Source organism: Sminthopsis crassicaudata, chromosome 2, assembly GCF_048593235.1.
Source record: "Sminthopsis crassicaudata isolate SCR6 chromosome 2, ASM4859323v1, whole genome shotgun sequence".
Taxonomy (NCBI): domain Eukaryota; kingdom Metazoa; phylum Chordata; class Mammalia; order Dasyuromorphia; family Dasyuridae; genus Sminthopsis; species Sminthopsis crassicaudata.
The window spans coordinates 257293811-257316313 of record NC_133618.1 but is presented as its reverse complement, the minus strand read 5'-3'; the positions used below and the strand labels follow the sequence as shown (position 1 = coordinate 257316313).

Genomic DNA, 22503 nt, shown 5'->3' with positions numbered 1-22503 from the left:
AGCATAACAGAAATACATCACAAAGATACAAGGAACAAAGAGAAGGCAATGGAGAAAGACCAAATGTTAAAGATGAGAGAAACGGTAAGAGAGACAGCAGCTGATGAAAGGAGAGAGGGAGAGGAATATGGAAACAGGGAAAGAAAGGAAGGGGGAGACAGAGAGGCCCAAAGGAATACAGAGACACACAGGGAGAGAGGGATAAGAAAGAAATGATGACTAGTGAAACGGGACAGAAAGACAGAAACAAGGAGAGATACAGAAAAGAGGCTTAAAAGAAAGAAGCGAAGGGTAAGGAAATGGAGAGAGGGAGAGAGAGAAAGAGAGAGAGAGAGAGAGAGAGAGAGAGAGAGAGAGAGAGAGAGAGAGAGAGAGAGAGAGAGAGAGAGAGAGAGAGAGAGAGAGAGAGAGAGAGAGACAGGAGAGACAGAGAGAGTGGCTGGAGATTTTCTTCTCCCTCTTACCGTGTCTTTGGAGGACCTACGTCTCTTGAAGCTGGAGGCCAGGGTGGAGGTGATGGCCCTAAATGTGGCTTTCTTTTTAGGGTCGGGCTCTGCTCTACCACTCTTTCTATCCTAAAATGAATATGTATAAGTGATTAGATTACTAAGGGTGGGCTCCTTGCCAGCCCTACCCTCCTGCTGCTGTCACTGAGACCTGTGCAGGTCCTTACTCTTGTTCCTCTGCACAGGACAGACAGACAGACAGGTTTCCTCTCTTTCTATACCATGTGTGTCTGGCCTGGCTCACCCTGGAGTGTTGGAGGAGAATAGGATGGGGTCTGTGCTGCCCTGGCTCTCTCTCTCTGTCTCTCTCTCTGTCTCTCTCTCTCTGTCTCTCTCTGTCTCTCTCTCTCTTTTTCAGGGGCTGGCCCCTGTGCACCTCAGCTCTCTAGTGGCTCCTGCCTTGCCCAGACTGCTCCCTGCCTCCCCTGGGGGTCAGGTTCTCAAGAAGGATGAGAGGGAGGGCCTTGGCGGCAAGGTCACAGGTTCCATAGATGGACTGGGATAAACACACCGAAATAGTGATCATCCATTTCTGCAAAGCAGGTAATCCCTCTGATGAGGGGGTCAACAAAAATAAAAATAAAAAAAGAGAGAAAGAGAAAAAAAGAAACTAAGAAAGGAAAATCCAGCCAAAGGCAAGGTGTAATGTCACCAAGAGGTTGTGATGGAGTTGGAGAGAAAGACGGAGTTGTCAGCCCTGGTTCTCCCAGGCCAGGTGGGATGAGATGGGTCTGCCCAGGTGCTCAGTCCCAACAGTAAGAGAGTCCCATTCCCCTGAGGGATAAGTATCAGCAGCAGCTGTCCTAGGCACCAGCAACAAGATCAGGATCAGGGGGATGAGGGGTGGGGAGTGGCGTGGGGGCATCCCTTCCCCGGCATGAGCACTAGCCCAGCTCTTCCCTCCCTCGGATGTGGTCCAACAACGTCCCCTTTCTCCCCGGCGGCATCATTCCCCGGAGCAGGGACTGCCTTTGTTTGCACAGAGAGCGCCAAGAGTTTCAATGCCGCCAGCCTCCCCCTCCCCTGGCCTCCAGGAAGAGGCCGACCAGGGAGTAAGTGAGTGTGCACGGTGGGGGGATCCCCCTGCCCAGACTCCCTGGGGCTGGGCCCTGCTCGGGGAAGGAAGAGAAGAAAACGAGACAAACGTATCTTTAGTCATCGGGGATCCGAGTCCAACAATTTCAGTCATCTCCAAGTGTGGGCTGGTTCCTTACCCTGGGCTGCCTGCCACCCAGCGGCCACCTGCCCTCCACCACAGCCCGAACCCAGGCCCCAGACAGGGCTACCGCACTTTTTACAACCCCGCTCTCTGCGCTGGCTCTAAGTCAAACCGTTTCCCTGCGCGCTGGCGGGTTCCTAAAGACACAGAAACAGGCTCGGACATCCAGGGCGGAGCAGAGCACAGTGTGGTGGGGCGGAGATCCCTGAGCATACGGACACCGGAGGGGAAGGGTTAACCCCAAGGAACGTGGGAGAGAGGGAGAGAGGGAACAAGCGCTTCCCCGTGAAGGAACGGACGGGGAATCAAAGCCGGGACTCGGGCTCCAGATTCAAAGGAGCATCGGTCTCCTTCTGCTCCTCAATTTTCTTTGGTGTAAAATGGGTATCAGTGAAAATTGCCCCAAACTTTGAATGCGGGAGGGGTGGGTGACCCCAGGGCTCTCCTTGTGAGGCTCTGGTGGGAATGGAATTGGAGTGGAGAATCTGTCCCACCGATAGCTCTAGCCGGTGGCTACTCCTTCAGGCAGCCCTCCAGGACTGCGCCGGGGACCACTCACCAGCACTCTTTGGTATTTTTCCTGGGCTCCAGCACACACCAGGGCAAAAGGAAGGGGTCGGGGTTACATCCCAGAGTGGGAGAAAGGGACAACAGCAAGGTCACAAAGACCTGGGAGCTGAGAGCTGGGGCGGGTCCGAGGCAGGAGTGCCCTGGGAACCAAGGACTGGGAAGGGCACCGGGTCACCGATACAGAGCCACTTGCCCCGCTGGCCTACCTGTAGGTTTTTCCTCCACACATTCACCGCTGCAAAGGCCAACTGCATCTGCTTCCTGCGGGCATCTTTGTGTCTCTTGTAAGCGATCTCAATGAAAATCAGGAAGATTCCGGCCACGATCCCACCGGCCACCAACATAAATACTCCTACAAGTGCCCACAGCTGGTTACTCTGGACTCAGAGACCAGATCCATGCCTCCCTTTCTCTCCCATTTCATCTCCCACTCCCCCAACCCCATCCGTGTCTACTGGTGAGTACCTCCAGGGTCATCCTCAAACCAGAAATACAGAAATACAGAAAAACCTGTATGCATCTAGTTATTTTCTTGTTTTCTCCCCCATTAGAATGAGAGCTCCTTAAAGGCAGAGAACACATTTCCCCCTTTCTTTTTTGTCCCTAGTCCTTGTTCACAGGGTCTGGTATATAGTAGGCGCTTAATAAATGCTGATTGACTGACTTAGGTGCTTAATAAATGACCACCCCTTGTGCCTGGAATGCCCTCTCTCACCTCTACCTCTTAAATCCTCGATTTTTTTTTTCAAGACCCAGCTTAAGGACTCCCTTCTTTCTGCATAGAAGCCCTTCCTCTCTCTTCTCCCCCAGAGGCCTTCCCCTTCCTCCTATCATCCCAATCAGTGCCTTGCTCTTCAAGGTTATTTGCATTCTCACTGACTTACCTTATTTTTGGAATGTTATCCCTATTCATATCTACTCCTGGTTTCCCTGACTCCAAGTTCCAGCTAAAATCCCACATTTTGGAGGAAGCCTTTCCTAATCCGTTTTAGCCTTCCTTCTGTTGATCATTTCCCATTTACCCTGTATAAAGTTTATGTCTTTGCATGCCCTCTCTCCCACAGTGTGGGCTCCTTGAGGGCAGGAACTGTCCTTTGCTTTTCTCTAGATTCTCAGCACTTTGCATGCACGGTGCCTGGCATCTAGTAGGTGCTTAATAAATTTATTTTGACTGACTGATCAATTCATGGTCATACATCAGCCCCTCCTGGAGTATTCCCTGGACTCAGAGATTAGCCCCCTTCATGGTCACAAAAGGCCAGATATGAGTCCTTTGCAGGGACTTCTGCCTGGGGAAGGGGGAGACAAGAGAGGAGGCACCCACCAGCCATGTTCTCGAAGGTGAGAGTAGCTGGAGCATTGCTGCGGGAGTCACACTCCTGGTATCGAACCCAAGTCTTGTCTAAATCCTCCATGAAGCCGTTCTCATGGGACCTGCAGGAAAGTGGTGTGGGACCCAGTGCATTTCAGATGCAAGACCAGAGACATGGAGAATGATGAGAAATGAGGGGAAATATGAGGGAGAGAGGAGACAGAGACACAAAGAGAGAAAGGAAAGGAGGGAGAAAGAGAGGTGGGTAGAGAAAGGAAAAGGATACAGGGAGGGTAGACACAGAGAGGACTTTGGCCATAGCGAGGAATGAAGAGATGAGGAAGAAGGGCCAGAAGTCCTGACATTTGGGCTCTATGGAATTTTTTTGGTTTTGTTTTTAAATAGAGGGGCCCTAATAGGAGCCAGGGAACTGCGTGTCTGGGGCCGCAGGGCAGGGCGTGTCTGGGCACCCATCTGTGCTGGCTGTGCCTGGGTCTCCAAGGCTTGGGGCAGTAGGGGGTCCCCAGGGCCGGGGGGTACAGACTTGAGGATGGCCAGGGAGACATTCTGCTTCCAGGGGCTGTCTTTGCGCATCCCAATGCCGAAGCCAGAGCGGAAGAAGAGTTCTCCTGTGGTCACCAGGTCACACTTCTGTGAAGCTTCAAACTCCAGCACGGCAGAATCCCAAATGAAGGCGTGGAGCTTGCTGGAGGCACAGGAGCAGGATGGTGGGGACCCAGCCGAGGCAGTCACATCCCTAGGCCCTGTTTCCCTGGCACCCTGCAGTAACCTTAGAGGCTGCAGCGGGGCATTGCCGGATCTCAGATTTGGAGCTGGCAGGGGCCTCAGCAACATCTACCCACTCCTTTGAGTTAGAGAAGTTTAGATGGATTGTTTAACTTCACATCAAAGGTGGGGTGTCCTACTATTTTGTTCTTTCCTTGTCTAAACCCTTCAGACTCTAATCTCCCTTGGGCCCCAATTCATCTCCCCGCAGAACCTCCAGCCCTCCCCCTGGGGCCCCACGTAGTCCCTAGCTCTCACTTGTCCCGCACAGCCTGGATGGCTTCTGCAGCACTCTCATAGTTGTGTTTCTCCATGTGCCTGTACATGGTGCTCAGCTCTACCTGCCGCCGGAAGTAGATGTCCACAGAGCTCTGTTTCACCGTGGCATAGATGAACTTGTCAGAGGGGTTCCGTAGCTAAGGGCCAGTGGGAGACGTGTCAGAGAGGCTGTCTCTGGACTTCTATCCCACGATCTCTTGATGGCCCCTTGCTCCCACCCATGTCCATGGCTCCCCCGCCCTCTCTCCACAACTGCCTGCAAATCCCACCATTAGCTATTTCCCAGACCCCATCTTTACTGTGGTAACTCCTGCTCCCACCCCTAGTCCCTGACCCCCCTGTTTTCCCTCTTCCAGAGTCTCTGGTCCAGGAATCACAGCGCCTTAGTCCTGCCCGGCTAGGCATGGGTCCTCACTCGAGGGTCATTGATGCCCGTGATACGCTCTTCTGGACGGTCCAACACCAGGAAGGCTGCCAGGTTGGCAGTGTAGGAGGCAACGATGATCATGGCAAAGCCAGCCCAAACCATGCCCAGGATTCGGGCTGAGAAACTTCGGGGGGCACCTGAGGGGCAAGGGAAGGAACATGGCAATACTTGCCACTGGGACTTGGTTGTTGAGTATGAGAGGTTGAATGTGGGATCTAGAAGTCTGGGGTGGGAACACCCTCCAAGAGGGTGTTGCAGGGGTCCAGGAGGCTGTATGTTGAGATAAGAAGGCTGTAAGTGGAGGCTGGAGGCCACGTGTGATCTGAGAAACTTGACAGTGGGGATAGGAGTGCTCCAATGGCCCTTACCTTCTCCAATCCCAGAGTTGAGCAGGACCCCCCAGGAGAACCACATAGCTGAGGAGAGGGTCAGTGCATCTTCTTCTTCTTCCTCACTGTTGACTTTGAATCGGCCAAAGGGGCTGAGGGGGACAGGAGGGAGAGGGCAGCATCAGCTTTCAGGACCAGCCCCTTCCCCCCAATCTTCTTCTTCCTTCCTGGATGGTAATCCCTACCCTATCCCTTATCTCTCCTTCCCCCATGCTGTCCCTCTCAGCTCTTTGGGGAAAGGCAAGTACTGAGAGGACGAGTGAAGTGAGGGCCAGGAGTCGGGGATATCTCACTCTCACCTAAACCGGTCCAGCAGGTAGAGCATAACCGCCACTACATGTACAGAGAGTCCAACCAGCAGCCACAATGTGCTCTGGAAGGGCTGCATGAATGAGTCTAGTGTACTCCTAGGGATTTCCTGGAAGGGAGGTAGAGGGGAGAGAGAGCATGAGGGAGCATCTCAGCCCCAACCAGAATCCCCCCAGCCTTCCCAGTTGCACAAGGATGTCATGTCCAGGCTCTTTCCCCAGTCTTCAACTGACCTTCTTCACCAGTATGGTCAGCCCCTGGTATTTGAAGGGCTTGGAGAACTCAATGTACTGGGCCCGCTCATTGTTGATGGTCAGTGGGGCCACAATCATGTCCGCCTGTCCACTCAGTAGCTCCCCCATCATCCCATTCCACTCCTTTTTGTTGCTATTGTTCACCTAGGGAGGGGACATGAACCTTGCAGTCCTGGGTCCAGTCTTCAGATTGATTCCTAGCTCTTCCATTCTTCATACTGAGTTAGTCCTTTAGCCCTCGATCCTAGTCAGTCTCCATTCTGCTATTTTTATACCAAGCCCCCAAGTACCTCAAGGTTGCCTGCCTGGAGGCCTGGTTTCCCACATTCCTTCTGGGCCTGTACCCCAATTCTCCTCCCATCATGGGCTCTAAGTCCTGACCCTATTTCGCCTATCCTAGCTCTTGATTCTCCTGGCCATTTCCAGTTCCCCAGACATCAAACCTTGCCTATCTATTTTATTCTCTCTGCTATTTTGCCCACCTACCCGCTCCTGAGTGCCAAACTTGCCATCAGCCACCAGATGGACCTCATAGGTGAAGTTCATTGTTTTGGCTAGGTCGATGAGCAGGTCAATGCAGAAACCATAGCAGCACTGGAGTATAGTATGGCGGTCTAGGAGGGAGGGGGGGGTCCCAGGAGAAGATGGTTATGACCACTATACACCCCAGCCCAGATGTCTAGTGAGCTTTGTTTGATCCACCAAGAACAAGTGCCTCCCTTTGATCCCATCCCCCAACCTAGACTCACTGGCGCCTGGATGGGTGTCATTTGGGCCTGTGCAAGTGACTTTTTTTATCTTCTCCCCATTGATTGTGAGATCTTCATTACAGGTTTCACCATCTAGAGCTGGTTTCACGTACACAAAGGGTTCCTGGTGGATAGTGACAATCTGGGGTGGGGGGAGGGAGAGAAAAATTTAGTTTATGTATCCTTGGGTTCTCTAGAAAACCTCTCCTCCCTTTCCTGACACCATCCATCCCTGACTTTCTGTCTGTCTGCCTCTGTTGCAATCTCTCCATCTCTCCATTCCCAGATGCCTATTCTCTGTCTTTCTCTCTGTCTCTGTCTCTCTCATACTATCTCTCTGTGTCTCTGTCTCTCTCTCCATCTCTGTCTCTTGCTGTCTTTCACTGTCTCTCTCTCTCTCTCTCTCTCTCTCTCTCTCTCTCTCTCTCTCTCTCTCTCTCATTATCTCTGTCTCTCTCTCCATCTCTCTCTGTGTCTCTTTGTTCCTATCTCTCTGTCTCTTGCTGTCTCTCACTGTCTCTCTCTGTCTCTCCATCTTTCTTTGTCTCTCCATATCTCTCTTTGTCTCTCCATATCTCTCTTTGTCTTTGTCTGTTTCTCTCTGTCTCTCTCTTTCCTCTTTGTCTCTATCTCTCTGTCTTTTTGTCTCTGTCTCCTTTTCTTTATCTGTCTCTGTCTCTCTCCTCACTTGGCCCTATTTCACTGTCTCTCCCTGTATTCCTGCCTCCTCAATTCCCTGTTTTCTCATCTACTTTCCTGAATGATCTACCTGGTTGTTAGGTCTCATTGGTTAAGGAGGTGGGATCAATTCTCTTACCAATGGTACATCACATTTTTTTCTATGTCAGCCTCACCTTTAATCTGGTTGACATTTCATATCCTTCTGGCTTCTCAGTCTCCCCCCCTGGCCAAATGATCTTTCGGTCATTGGGTAGGACCTGAAAAGTGGGACAGAAGTCAAGAGAGACCCCCAGTCATTATCCTTAGACCCTCAGGCTAAGTCACTTGTCCCTATTCATAGCCCCACTTACATGGCTTCCATTGAAAATCCCTACTTGCACCAATTTTCGGTTCTGCAGGTTCATGATGCTGTAATTGGCAAACTTCCTGTCCCCATCTTCATTGAATTCCACTCGGCCAGTCACGCCTTCTGAGTACTTAGAAGACATCAGCACCCTGAGAGACAGAGATAAATGGGAGAGATCAATTTCATCCCAATCCTTGTCCTGGCACTTTGGAATCCCCACAGGACTCAGAGCACACTAAGAGGAGGAACTCACTCATTATAATCTTCAAGCCATACTCTTTCCCCATCCATCATTCAGTGTCTCAGTTACTCCTTACACACTAAGAGAGAGGCATGGCACCCCCACAATTTGGAAAATCCATGTAAAATATTTTGGCTTTCTCTTTGCCCCAGAGAAGGTCTGATTTTTTTCTTTTTCTTTTATGGGGTTTTTACAGTATCTTATTTATATTTTGGGCAGAAAGCAATTGGGGCTACACATAGTATCTGAGATGGGATTTTATCTCAGGTCCCTCTAATTCCAGTGCTGGAGCTCTATTCACTGTACCACTTAGCTGCCCCTTTATTTTATTATAAAATTTGAGTTGATATTATACATATATTTTGTGCATTTTTGAGTTTTTAAACTTTTTCTGTATCATGTCCCAACCTTTATGTGTCATCTGCAGCTTCTACAAAACATCCCCAAAATTCCAAGTTAATTTCTTATGCTGACTCACAGCATATGGAAACATTGATGGGGAAAGTCACAATGTAGAAGGAATAATTATCTACTTGTATGTGTACTTGTGTCTCCATTTCCATTTCTAATTCCCCTATTGTGGGGGGGGTGTGGGGTGTGAAGGGGTTGGGGAAAGTAGAAGGGGTGAGAAGTCTGTTTTGCCCAGCCTTACATAAAGGCATTTGATCACCCTTTTTGTAGTGAAAACTGATGGATGTCCATCACCTAGGGAGTGGCTGAATAAGTTATGATATATGAATGTAATGAAATATTATTGTTCTATAAGAAATGATGAGCAAGATGATTTCAGGAAAGACTGGAGAGATTTCCATGAATTGATGCTAAGTAAAATGAATAGAACCAAGAGAACATTGTTCATGGCAACAAGATTATATTATGATCAATTCTGTTAGACGTGGCTCTTTTTAACAGAGGTAATTGGCTTGAATTCAAGCCAATTCCAATAGATTTGTAATGGAGAGAGCCACCTGCATCCAGAAATAGGACAATGGGAACTAAATGTGATTCACAAAGTATTTTCACCCTTTTTGTTGTTGTTTGCATGCTCTTTTTTTTTCCTTTCTCATTTTTTCCCTTTTTGATCTGATTTTTCTTGTGCAGCATGATAAATGTGGAAATATATTTAGAGGAATTGCACGTGTTTAACCTATATTGTATTACTTGCTGTCTAGAGGAGGGGGGTAAAGAGAAGGGAGGGAGAAAAATTTGAAACCCAAGATTTTGCAAGGGTGAATGTTGAAAACTCTTTTTTCATGTATTTTGAAAAAAAAACCCAGTATTATTTTTTTTTTAAAAAAGACATTTGCTCATCAACTTTATACCTAGAGCTGACCCTTTGGCTCTTCTGGTCTAGAATTCTGTTTCTGATGAACATAATAGATTTAGATCTGGAAAGGAACTTGAGCCACTTAATCCAATTACCTCATTTTTAGATAAGGAAATTGAGACCTGAAGAAGTTTAAATGACTTGCCTAAAGTCACATAATTGGTAAGTAGAAAAACAAGATCAGCTCCAGCAATGGGGGTAGGTTTGGGAAGGGCTGTGACAAATCTCTTGCAGATGTCACCACATAGGACAGAAGTGTCTTCAAATGCCCAGGTTTCTCACCTAATTTTCTATAGACCTGCCATTTAGGAATTCAGTAAGACACCCTGTGGAGCCTGTTCCCCAGCCTATGCTAGAAATCTCTTTCAGCAATCCCATAGTTGTAGTTTCTGGGATCTAGTAAGCAGGATTGTGACTACTCTTTTTCATCTTGATGATTTTATAGACATTAATACTATTCTCTTTTCATAATCCCAGAATAGCCTTCAAGTCTTCAGAATGTTCTTAGAGAACTCTATAACACCTGCTGCCCAATCTCCGTGTATAAGATTTCAGCTTTGAAATCTTGGGTAATATACTTTACCTCACTGAGACTCAATTTGCTCCTATGTAAAATGTGAGAGTTGGATGAGATGATCTCTCCGAACATTAGATCTGTAATTCTGGGAGAGTGATGTTGAAAGGGATGGTGATGTATTGGAATAGTGATGAATTGACTGTGATCAGAATAATCATAGATGAGAATAGCAAGAAACCTTCATTTTATAGATTAATTAAATGAAGTTCTTAAATAGGTGTAGTAATTAAGCTCAAGTCTTTCTGCTCCAAAGTCAGTGCTCTTTAACCTGTACCAAAGGAGCAGCTAGGTGGCACAGTGAATAGAGATCAGGGCTTAGTCAGGAACTAAGCATCCTTAATTTAGCCTCAGACATGAGCTGTGTGATCCTGGGCAAGTCACTTAACCCTGTATGCCTGATCTATAGTTTTCTCTCATCTATAAAAAGTGCTGAAGAAGGAAATGACAAATCACTCCAATAATTTTTGCCAAGAAAGCCCCAAATGGGGCCATAAAGAACTGTAGTCAACTGAAATGACAAAAACAAAAACCTGTACCAAGATGTTGAGAATAGTGGTGATGATGGCCACATATATAAGATAGTGATTCTGAAGATGATTATGGAGATACTGACAGCACTAAATTAGACTATCCCATGATATGCTGTTGATTTTGGTGGAGATGATGATAAAGATGATGATGATGGAGACAATAAAGATAGATTCAATTCCTGACTTTGACACTGACCATGTGACCATGGGCATACCACTTAATTTCTAGGAGCCTCAACTATAAAATAGGGGATTAATAATTTTTGTGCTACATACCTTGAAGGGTTGTGTAGGAAGTCATTGTATACTGTAAGCTGTAAGTACTTTAGAAAGGGGAGGAAAGGTTAAAGAAAGGGCTGTTATTAGGGTTCAGATGTCTCTCTGGGGGTGGGGTATGTCCACCCTCTCTCCATCTTCACTCTTCCACTTACCTTTTGAAGAGCGGCCCAGTCTTCCAGATATTGGTATTGCCAACACAGCCACGGGGGGGATCAGTGATATTCTCTTTTTCAAAAAGCTCATGCACAGCTTGGGCTACCACACCCACAGCATCACTGATGTGTGCAGACTCATTCTTTCCATTTATCAGCTGGAGACCAATAATACCTGGGAAAGTTCACATAAGAAATGTGATTAATAGGCCCAGAAATATCCTACCAATCCCCAAGTAGGTTTAAAACTGATTGTCACCCAGAGACCCATCCAACCCTTCCCCCTGATCCAGGTGGGTCCCAAATTGGTAACAGTCCAGAGTCCTGAGCAGGGGTAGGTGCCCATGCCCTTGGATAAGACCACCCCAATGATCCTGTTGCCCATGCCAGTAGTAACCACTGATGAAGCTCCCACAGACAGATCCTCCTGGGAATATCCAATACGTACCATCAGGGGCGTAGCGGAGAGCATTCCCTGAAATCTCCCGCTCGCCTACAAGCCACACGTACCCAGAGCCTGTCATGTTCAGCATTGCGGCTGCCCGGTACACAGTAGCAGCATCATCCTCGCTGCAGGACAGATGTGGGGGGGGGGGTGACGAGGGCCAGGGCTCCCTGCCCCAGGCCCTTTCACCAATTCCTGACTCTATTCCTTTGGCCCAAATTATTCTAACAACAATGCAGTTGCAAAGCTAACCTCAGGTGGCATTTAATATTTTAAACTAACTTTCACAGATATTTTTAAAAATTCTTATTATTCCTGTACCCTGAATTTGGATTATAAGGTTTCCTTTAGAGAAAAAAGAATCAAGACATAGTAGAAAGAATACTAAATGGAGCTGGAAAGCTGGGTTTAGTTCTGGTTCTGAAATTTATTTGCTTCTATGACCATGGACAAACCATTCAGTTTCTCTAAGATTAAGTTTTTGCATCTGTAAAATGGAGTTCATAATACTTATACTGGCTAGCTCTCAAGAATTTTGTGAGGAAAGTGCTTCATAAACTTTAAAGCACACACATGTATATATGTATATAAATGTGTATATATACCCACATACATCATCCAGAACATTTAGTTTTACATTGTCTTTTATTGTCTCCCTATCATAGACCCTCAACATGCCCACTTAGATACCTTTCCTACTCACTATCCCCTACTTCTACTCTATTCCCAACACATACTCACACACACACACACACACACACACACACACACACACACACACACACACACACACAGTTTCCATTTCTTTCATCTCAGATAAAAGTCAAGTCCCTGGGACCAGAAAGGCACTTATGCTAAAGCCCAAGGAAAAAACAATTGACAATCTCTTTCTCATGCTTTAGTTAAATCTTCTGGAATCCAATTGGTTTTTTAAGAAAAGATTGCTGTTTCAATGAGGATTTTCATCACATGAAAGTGTATTCGAATGTTGCATGGGGACAACAGATTCTCTTGACAAAAGGTTCTATTCCATTGTGTTCTTATTGAAGGCAGAAATTTTTTCTTGGACAATCAGCACATTAAGCTTTAGAGAATACAAGAAGCACAGAATTATGTTAGTGACAGAATTGTAGGACCCTTGATGAGCCTTTCTCTGCCAGACTTTCTCAGACAGTCTAGAGGCATTACTGAATACCTACCGTACAACTGGCATTGTGGTAGACATTATGTATGTGCATGTGCATGCAAATGCATGTGTTTAAAAGAGCAAAAAAACAAAACAAAACAAAACAAAAACATTAAACATAGTTCCTGCCCTGGGTACTTGTTGGGCAGATAGGATTGACTCATATCACAAGACAGAGGTAGAAGACACTAGTAATATCAGAATTTAGCTGTCCCAAATCCAAGAAGGAATTAAAGAATTGGGCTGGGGGCATGCCTAGGGCAGATTAAGGGCATACTAGGTGAGGGGTTATGGACAGGATGGGAAGGGTAGTGTGGGGGGGGGGCAGAAATATGTCCAGATTTGTATGGGGTATACTTGTAGGATCCTGGAGTTTTTCATGCCCTGATGGGAAAGGGATATAGGGAAGAGGTGAGGGCACTGCTAGGGGATCTTTCCTAGCACCTTTTCAAATGAAAAACTGACATAAGTATGGAAGGACAATATAGAAGTAATGGCATGAAAACCCCAAAGTCTGCAGCCTCTTGGGCTCACCCACTGGTTCCTCTTGCCCATTCAGGATCTTGCCACCCATAGTGAGGATGAAGAGCCATTTGAGGAAAGATAGGGAAACTTTTGATGAAATCTTTCAGTCTTATAGACACTAGATATTGATAAAGTCATTGAATTAAGAACTGGGAAGGGATTAGGAGATGAGATAATCCAACTCTCTCATTTGATAGATAAAGAAACGGAGGCATAGAAAACTAGAAAAGCAGCCACAAGGTACACTGGGGTGGGCAGATGTACCACCAAGGAATTAACAGAGTAAGGATCTGAAATCATATCCTTCTATTCCAAATCTGCAATTTCCACTGCAATGTATTTACCATTATTGTCATCATGATGTCCGGGAACAGATATCAGACGGTCAGGGGTTTGCCTAACAGAGGGCTACAATACTTTAGGAGGGAGGGCAGATTGCCTTCTATTTCTTTTGGCAATCACCTAGTCCCACCTCTTTATTCAACAGAAGAGGAAAGTAGGACCTAGAGAAAGGAAATGATTTGTTCAAGATTTTAAGGACAGGCAAAACAGGCAGCTGCCTATCATACAATCTTGGATGCTTTAATACAACTTTTTATAGCACTTTATGTAACTTTTTATATAGCACTATAGATTTTTTTAAACTAAAATTTCAACTTTATTTGGCCCATGTGTTCAGTTCTAACATTATTGTGGAAATCCTTAAATTGCTACATAAAAAAAAATACTTTTTATATTCTATGTATATAAAGTAAGGAAATCCCTTTCTCCCTAGAGTATGGATTAAATTAGGTTACATGTGCTACAATGTAAGCCAGAAGCCTTTAGTAGACAGGGATATCCAATGAATATGATCTTCCACGAGGCTACAATCTTGCCTTGTCCCAGCTCTGTCATAGGTCGTAGTGCTTCCTTGCTGTCTTGTGAGATCCTTGAAGGTAGGGAAGGGCTGTTGCAATCTTACTAAATCATTAAACATTCCTTAGTACCTAGCACCCAGGTGTTGGTTGATATAGTTAAAACTGAAGTGCTTTTCTTCTCTTCCCCCCTTCAATATTCAAGCAGGGAAGTTTTGGGAGAACACAGTAGGGGCTGCATAGTGACAGAACACTAAGAATAGGTCCAGGAAAGTATGAGGAAGTGAGAAAATCAGGGGCAAAACTCATGTTAATGTGCTTAGCTTCCCTTTTTACAGTTTCCTCATCTTCCAAATTCTGGCATTGCTCTTTAAGGCTCCTTTCATCTCTAACTGTCTGAGAGTCTATGGAATATCACTGTAACTTCTTCTACCTAATTAGCAAGAAACACAAAATAAACCCAATCTTCAGAGTATTCTACTATTTACATTTCTCCTTTGACAGGAGAAGCACTTACTTTTTTTTTTTTTTGTCTATCCCTAAAACAGCTGTGGACTTGATATACTAACTAGTACCATAGAGGAGAAAAAGTGGATAAAAAAATGAAGCCTGGTGGGAACTTAGAAGAGGAAATGACCCAAAGGTGGTTAATGATGTTTTAAGTCTCAAAATGAATTAGTTTAAATATAATTATTAATCATGTTTAGCTGGATGCATTGATGTAAAACTTTTTTTAAATAAAACTTTTTTTTTTTTTTTTTTTTTTAAAGAAAAAAAAGAATGTTGGACTTAGAGTTAAGGCATCTAGATTTGAATACTGGCTAATACTTTCTATAAAGTCACAACTTTTGTGAGCCTAACTTTCCCTTTTTGTGAAATGGGGATAATACTTGTACTTCCACTACAAGGATTGTTGAAATAAAAGTGCTTTTTTAAGTCTCAAGGAACTATATCAATATTATTTTATTCCCAATCCCAATTCAGTTTTATAAGTCCTACATTGCATCAATTTGTAAAGCTTTGTCAAGGCCTGGTGAAAGCTGAAATGTATTACTTACTCTTCCAGATTAATTTTGTTATTTTTTTCCTAGGTCAGAGTTTGATTGGTATAGCACTAAATAAATATTAGTTTGGGTAGTATTGTCGTCTTTATTACATTCGCTCGACCTATCCAAGAGCACTTAGTATTTTTTCATTTGTTTAGATCTGACTTTATTTGTGTGGAAAGTGTTTCGTAGTTTTGTTCATACAATGTATTACTTTCTCTAGGAACTTTGTAGCATGAAGGGTGTGTGTGTGTGTGGGGGGGGGTGTTTGAAGGGGATAAAAGTGAGATTGGGGCAGAAAGGACAAGCTCTGTTTTAGGTTAGAAGGGGAATACAACCCTGAAGTCTCATGAGGTTCTAAGCACAGGTGACAAAAATACCCTTGCCTTCGGACTTACCTGGCTGAGAGGATGATGACTCGGGCCTCCAGCTCTTGCGCTTCTTTCAATAACGCTGTCACATTCTTGGTCCCAGGTTCAAACTGCAGCACCTTCTCTGCCTGTGATTATGAACCGGAGTGTTAGGGAGCTGCTGGGTAGGGTACAGGCGCCTCTCGGGCGCAATGGGGCCGTAGCCACCAGTAACCCCAAACGGCAATTCAGGTTAACTAAAGCTGTTGCCGTTTCCTCCTGTATTTCCTCTCCTTTTACACTCACTCCTTCTCCGTTCCTTCTCTCCTTGCTTGGCTCCCTTGTTCTTGCTCTCTCTCTCGCTCGCTCTCTTTCTCTCTCTCTCTCTCTTTCGCTCTCGCTCTCTTTTTCTCTCTCCTTCGCTCTCAAACTCTCTCGCGCGCTCTCTCTCTCGCGCTCTCTTTCTCTCCTTTTTGCACTGTGCATGCAAACTGAAGTGGACCGAGACTCAGAAAGAGGCGTGCAGCGGACAGGAAACAGAAAAAAGGCTTTCGGAATGCAACCGGGAACTCAGACGGGGGCGTCTTTTCCAGAACCGCGGGAAATCCGCAAAGGCCCCGATTTAGGCAGTGGCCAGCAGGAGCAGCCCCGTCCCCAGGTGACCAGGTAGGGGTGGCTCCCTCCCGGGTTTCAAAAAGGAAACCCTGGCGGGTCCCAACGGTTCACATGCATTTCCCAGAGAGAGCTCGTCCTCCTCCTCCTGCTGACTGTCTTCTCTCTTTCTTTCTCTCGCTCTCTCTCTCGCTCTCGCTCTCTCGCTCGCTCGCTCTGTCTCCTCAAACAAAACTACCAGCTCGGCACCGCCACGTGCGCCCATGTTGCCAGCACCAGCCTGCCTCGACTTTAGTTATTCCTTGCTTGGTTAAAGCCCTCTCGCCCGAAGGCGGAGGCGGACGCCTGAGGGCTGGTGTCTGTGACTCTCACAGGCACTTCAGTGACTACCTAGGTCGGTGGGCGGCGTGCACGTCCATGCAAAGATACCTTGGGTCCTCGCTTGTTGTCATAGGAAAGTTGGTCGAGGTTTTCATAGTTCCTTTTTTTACTCTGATGGATAATGTGCACAGAGAAAATATGCAGACACAGAAGAAGATTATAAACAGCTGAAAATGACGAGCACTAAAGCAAATCCAACATCACCGCCTCTCCACGGTCTGCATGAGGGCCACGTAGCCATGGAGCTTGCAAACACCATATTTCCCCTGGGAGAGTCGGGACAGGGCAGGGTGGGGACCAAGAGTGGGGGCGATGGTGCTGGAGGGACAGCTCCTGCCAAAGGAGCTGGAGATTATGAAATAGCTCATACCTTGGGGAAAGAAAAGTGTGTTGGCATTTTGGATATTGCTCTCCTCCCCCTACCCATATGTCACCCAATCTGTATCCTTGTGAATCCCCAATTCCATCCCATCCATGTCCAACACTGTGTCACTGTATATCCTGATCCATAATCTACCATCTGCAACCCAGTCTATCCTGGTCCATGTCCCCTTCTGGGTTCCTCCTGTCTGGGAGTACTGTATCTTGTTACAAAGATATACATGGGGGCTGAGAACTGCGCCTTTCCCCCAGTGAACACAACTGAATATTGGACATGCTTGATTATCCTTTTATCTTTACTGTAGGATATGGTCCTTGGATTGGATTGGTCTAAATTCTCAGGTAATATGTGGAGGTCTTGAGCAGAGATCCTAACTTTCATATACACAGAAGTAGGTACAATATGTATGTATGTATGTATACATATATACATACATACATATTTACATCCACATATACATCACTAAAATCCTAGATAATCAGGAGGATGACTTCAGGGAGAAAAGAAAACTCCATCTCATTATACCTCTCTAAGTGGCTATGAAGTACTGGTGGATTGGGCTGTGAGGCTGATGCAGTGCCAGGTAGAACAGACAAAACTGTGTGGTTGGGGTCTTCAGGCACTGCCCAGAGCAAACAAACCCTTCTCTGGCTGACATCAGACTTGCCTGAGAATATGCATCCTTCCCAACAGCAGCCACTCCCCTTACCCGACCTTGCCACCAATTCACTGCTAAGAATGAAAGCCTGGGCTATAACTACTCTCTCTGGGCAGAACCTTAAGGACAGAGATACTGGGTATTGTGAGGAGAGGAGACTTCAGAAAGATCCTGGTTGTACATCATGTCATATACACCACATGAGTCAGGAACATTCCCTCCCTTTCCCCTCAACCCCCTCCCCCAACTTCCCTTGTAATCTGTGGCTCTTCTTCAAAAAATCTGTCTGCACAATATGGAAAGACATGTAGCTCGGATCTTGGACAAAAAGTGTAAGGGACAAACTTAAAAGTAACAGGACCTTTGCAAATCTGGAGGAGGGTTACAAATCCATTATGACTTTGCCATGGGTTGTGTTCCTAGTCTGTAACAATTCTGTGGAACAATGATCTTTGACTCACTCCTTAATCATTAAAGTGAAATAACCTGGGTTTCATCCTCATACTCCACTTTTCTCATCTCTAATATCTGAGGTTTGGCAAGCAGGCCCTAAGTCTTCTTTGGGGTCCTTCCCTCTGTAATTTTATAATTTCAAATCTGTTTTCTCTGTCTTTCTATTTACAAATTAGTCTTTCTATACACTATCCCTCTGGGCCCTCAAACTGTTTTTCCCTTCTTCTTCTGAGACCATTTTTAGTATCTATTGTAAGAGTCTTGTATCTATTCTAAGGGTTAGAATTCTGATGCAATACATTATAGGTTGTATAAGAATTATGGAATCACAGACATGTCAGTTCTCTAGAAGAAACCTTAGAAAATAGCTAGTCTTAGTTCTTAGCAGTGCTTGATGACACATAGTAGGCATTTAAATTTTTTTTGTTTTATGCTATATTATCTCTTTCATTTTGCAGATGCATAAACTGAAGCTTAGAGAAGGGATATATTTTAAGATCACATACCCATTATGTTAGAGGCAGAGCCAAGACTAGGATTCAGGACATCTGCATCTCAGTCCAGGACTCTGTCCATTGTACCACCTTGCTTCTCAAAATAAATAAAACTTAGCATTACCTAGAAATGTAGCAACACTTCCTCCAGATCTTTCCTCCTCCTCCCATCTATTTAAAAATATTTTAAAAAGAACAATTCCAACATTGATTCCTGAGGGATCCACTATTTACATAAGACTTGGCCCCTGACCTCAGGAGCCATCAGGAGAGGTCCCCAACTCCAGCAAACCCAACCTCATCACTTATCTGTCATCCTAGGAAGGATAGCAACCTCCAAGAATCTATAAAATAGGTCAAAATTTGAAGAGAGCTACAAGGTCTTCCCCCAGCCCCAGAATTTCCTCTCTTCCTGTTTCTCAGATTGGCAAACACCCTAATTGAGCCCAAGGGTTGCCTTGAGCGCAGACACAGGACAGAATGGGAATATGTGTGGGATGAGTCTTTGGCTTTCCTCTTAAACAAGGGAAGCAATGGAGCATTCAAAAATTTGGTTCATGACTAAGATTGATGGTCATGAATCAAAGGAACTGAGGTCATGGTAGAGGGTGAGAGGGCTTGATTGGAAAGCATGAATATCAGCACCTCTGAAGGAAAAGGAGACTAAATGCTCCAGTCCTCAGATCCCAGCACTGGTAGTGGGAAAGATATAGGGAGGGTACAAGAAAGGGAAGATGAGAATAGAGAAGCTGGGGAGAACACAGAGGGAAAGTCAGGACTCTGAGGGGATGGGGAGACACTTCAATCTCTTTTCCATCTGTGCTTAGGGCAATTCTCCACCCAGGCCCAAGGAGAGCTGGAGAAGTAAGACTTAGAAAGGGAGAATCAGGCATCTGGGAAAAGAGAGAGAGAGAGAAAAGGGCTGGAACCTGGGCCCCTATCCCAGAGAGGTTGTATCTGGTGGCCAGTCTCAGAAATGGGATATCTGGGACCCTCTGAGATGTGTTTTGATTGGGTTCTGAGAAGGATGAGATCTGGAGATTGTAGAAACTGGGAGGGTTTAAGAGCTTCAAGGTTCATGCCCTCAGAAAGACTTCCCATTCACAGGCTTGGGATGAGGTGAATAATAGGATCATTGACTTAGAACTTGAAGAGACTCAGAGGTCTACTAGTTTAAAGTTCTCATTTTACCAAGAAGGAAATTGATTTTTATGGAGGTTTAAGTGATTGGCTCAAGGCACACAGTCAGTAAACATCAGAGGAGGGATTTTGAATCCAGAGCCTCTGACCCCAGAGTCAGTGCTCTTTCTAACATACCATGCTACCTCCCAAGCATGTTCTAAAGGAACAAATAGAGGTAAGGGCTTGCCCATTGGCTTGCCCTCAGGATTGGGAAGTATATGCAAAGGGACTCCAGTGGACTGACCTATGCCTACTTCCTAGGCACCTGGCCTAGGGAGATGTATTAGTAAGCACAGGGACAGTTCCAGGGCAGGGGACTCCATGCCAGGGCGCAGAGGGGAACAGCCCTGCTTGGAGCTCCCCATACCCAGCCCCAGGGGCTCCTGGAGGCAGGGGCAGGGTGGTGTTTGCAGAACTCCAGGTTATGTGACCCTTTGCCAGTAGGGATGACACGTGGGAGATTTCGACTATGGCAAAGCACGTGAAATGAACCAAGTACAGATTGGGTTGGGCGCTCGTCAGACATGGTGATGCCAGCCATGGCACAATGGAAAGAGAAGGGTGTTTTACACATAGGAGCTACAGACACTGCGGCCCTGCCCCAGGCAGCCTTTGCCCTCTGCTCCTTGCCTCAGCCGCCTCCCTCAACCACCCCTGTCCCCCTCACCTTGGACTCCCGTTCCTCCAGAAGGGTTTCTAGGCGTTTTTGGGCTGCCCGGCCCTCGTGGTCGTCGCTGACAATGAGGATGATGTGGTTCCAGCTGTAGACACGCATCATTTCAAACCAGACATTTGATTGGTGGGAGTATGGAGGCACAGTCCGGAGGAAGCTCAAGTGGATGCTCTGTAGGAGGCACAGGAGAGACTGAGGGGAACAGAAACTGGTGTGTGTGTGTGTGTGTGTATGTGTGTGTGTGTGTGTGTGTGGAGAGTAGGGGCTCAAGAGCACAGAGTTCAGGACCATTTATAGGTCAAAGGGACAAGTGGCCAGAGTTCTGTAATCTGGAGAAGAGACAGAGCCCGGGTGCCTGAGTGGTTAGAGGTTGAGGAGAGCAGAGGTTCTAGGGCAATTGGGATGATAGGGTACCTAGTTGGGATGGAGGAGGGAAAGTCAATCGGAAACTTAGAGGGCAGACAGTTTCACCCAGATCCTCCCATTCTCCCCAATTCATGCCACCGCTGGCCAGGCTAACACTTACCGGTCTAAGAGACTGGGCATTGTGCCAGCCATGGGATCCCTCTTGGCATCCATTCTGTCTCTATTCTCCCTATCACCATACCTTTTGTTTCCCTCCCATACCTTAGAATCTTTAGCTAGAAAGTCCCTCAAAGGCCATCCAGCCAAGTTGTAACCTAACACTAGATTGCTTATTTATAGCATTCTTGTCAAATGATGATTGAACGTTTGCTCAAATATTTCAAGTGATGGAGTATCAAGGTAGCCCATTCTAGTTTCAAACAGCTCTTTTTGTGAAAATTCATTTATTTTGAGTCAATATCTGTCTCCCTGTAAGTTTTGCTTATTGTTCCTGGGTTCTGATCTGACCTTATCACAGAATAAGTCTGGTTTTTTTTCTACAGGACAACCCTTTGGATATTTGAAGACAGCAATTATATCTCCTTGTAGTTTTTATTCTCTGGGCTAAACATTCCAAATTCCTTCTCTATAAGCTTTGGTCCCCATGTGATTTGATTTCAAGTCATCTCATCATATTTGTCACCCTCTTCGAGAAATGCTCAAATTCACCAATGTACCTTCTAAAATCTGAATCCCTAAACTAGCTCTGTGCTAGTCCAGATGGAGCATTGTGGGACTATGACTTCCTTCATTTTGGTAATTATATTTCTATTAATATAGCTAAGATTATATTAGTTATTGTGTCACACTGTTAACTGATACCAAGATACTAAAATTCCCATGTCTTTTTCACATGACCTACTGTTTACTCACTCCCCTTAGTTTATACTTGTGTGGATGATTTTTTAAAAATTAAAATATCTATCATTCCAAGTTCTTGAGATCATTTTGAAACTTGGGGGTACAATACACTGGCCTAAGCAATGAGAGAGACTGTGTATATGTGGGCTAAGGGTTATTGTGTTCTGTGGCATAAAGAATAGGGAAGAAGTTTCTTCTTAGTACACCTTCTACCTACCTACCTATGTGCATCCCCCTTTTAGCTTATTGTAAAACAAAATGAAAACTGTCTTCAAATATCTGATCATTAAGATAATAAACTTGTCCCATTTGTCTTTAGGGGGTAGGACCAGTACAATGGGTAGAAGTGACATAACAGATCAACATGAGTTTAATATGAAGGGCTTCCAATTGTCTCTCTCTCTCTCTAGCAATGCTGGCTTTCCTCATCCTCTGCTGACATGGTCACTGTTGCCACCCTCACTGGATCTCCATGCATGTGTTTATCTCTGCCTATGCTGATAGAGGCATGGGAAAATCATTCCTTTCTGTTTCAATCAAGACAAGATTGGAACTTTCACTAAGAGATGAAAAAATCAAAGTTACCAGGTACACCCACCTATACCCATCATCAGTTGAACAACAAATAGCCTCAACAACCATAAAATCAGAGAAATCAGTGAGCTTTCCAGAATCCAGTTCTCTGATCCAAACCTAGCAAAAACTGTCCAAAGATTTTCTCAGATGGAGTTTTATCTTTAGTTCTTTCTTCTATCTCAGCCCTTTCAGGGAATACCTAGCCTTGAAGCCCCTCTTTTGAGTGTTGAACATCTGTCCTATCTAGCTTCTCCATTGGTCCTTTTCTCCCTAGGTTAGGGGCTGGGTTCTGAGACTACTAAATTGATTAGTATTTGTTCAATTGCCAAGATGTTTTTGCAGTCAGAATAAAAACATATTATAGATGATTTCATTGGAATCTGGGGCAGACAGTCCCTTCTTTTTTTAGCACACTTTCCCCTATACTAACTGAAGGGCATAGAGTTCATTCAGAAGATTCTCCCTCTTTTCTGAGCTTTATAAG

At 45.6% G+C, this 22503-nt stretch overlaps 1 protein-coding gene across 11 annotated transcripts in view; it reads right to left on the bottom strand.

Moving 5' to 3' along the window:
* GRIN1 (glutamate ionotropic receptor NMDA type subunit 1) overlaps positions 1 to 22503 on the bottom strand; it is a 37173-nt gene that overhangs the window by 6692 nt on the left and 7978 nt on the right. For 2 of the 11 annotated variants that reach the window (XM_074289013.1, XM_074289012.1), the window contains exons 3-20: positions 20172 to 20348; positions 16384 to 16446; positions 15391 to 15491; positions 11382 to 11503; positions 10934 to 11108; positions 7832 to 7976; positions 7655 to 7738; positions 6801 to 6942; positions 6538 to 6665; positions 6031 to 6195; positions 5788 to 5906; positions 5468 to 5580; positions 5088 to 5236; positions 4652 to 4809; positions 4152 to 4313; positions 3620 to 3729; positions 2502 to 2647; positions 465 to 575 (exon numbers count right to left, since the gene is read on the bottom strand). In XM_074289013.1, the coding sequence (XP_074145114.1) occupies positions 465 to 575; positions 2502 to 2647; positions 3620 to 3729; positions 4152 to 4313; positions 4652 to 4809; positions 5088 to 5236; positions 5468 to 5580; positions 5788 to 5906; positions 6031 to 6195; positions 6538 to 6665; positions 6801 to 6942; positions 7655 to 7738; positions 7832 to 7976; positions 10934 to 11108; positions 11382 to 11503; positions 15391 to 15491; positions 16384 to 16446; positions 20172 to 20348 (2370 nt within the window). The other 9 variants (XM_074289007.1, XM_074289006.1, XM_074289014.1 and 6 more) reach the window with 7 other exon arrangements.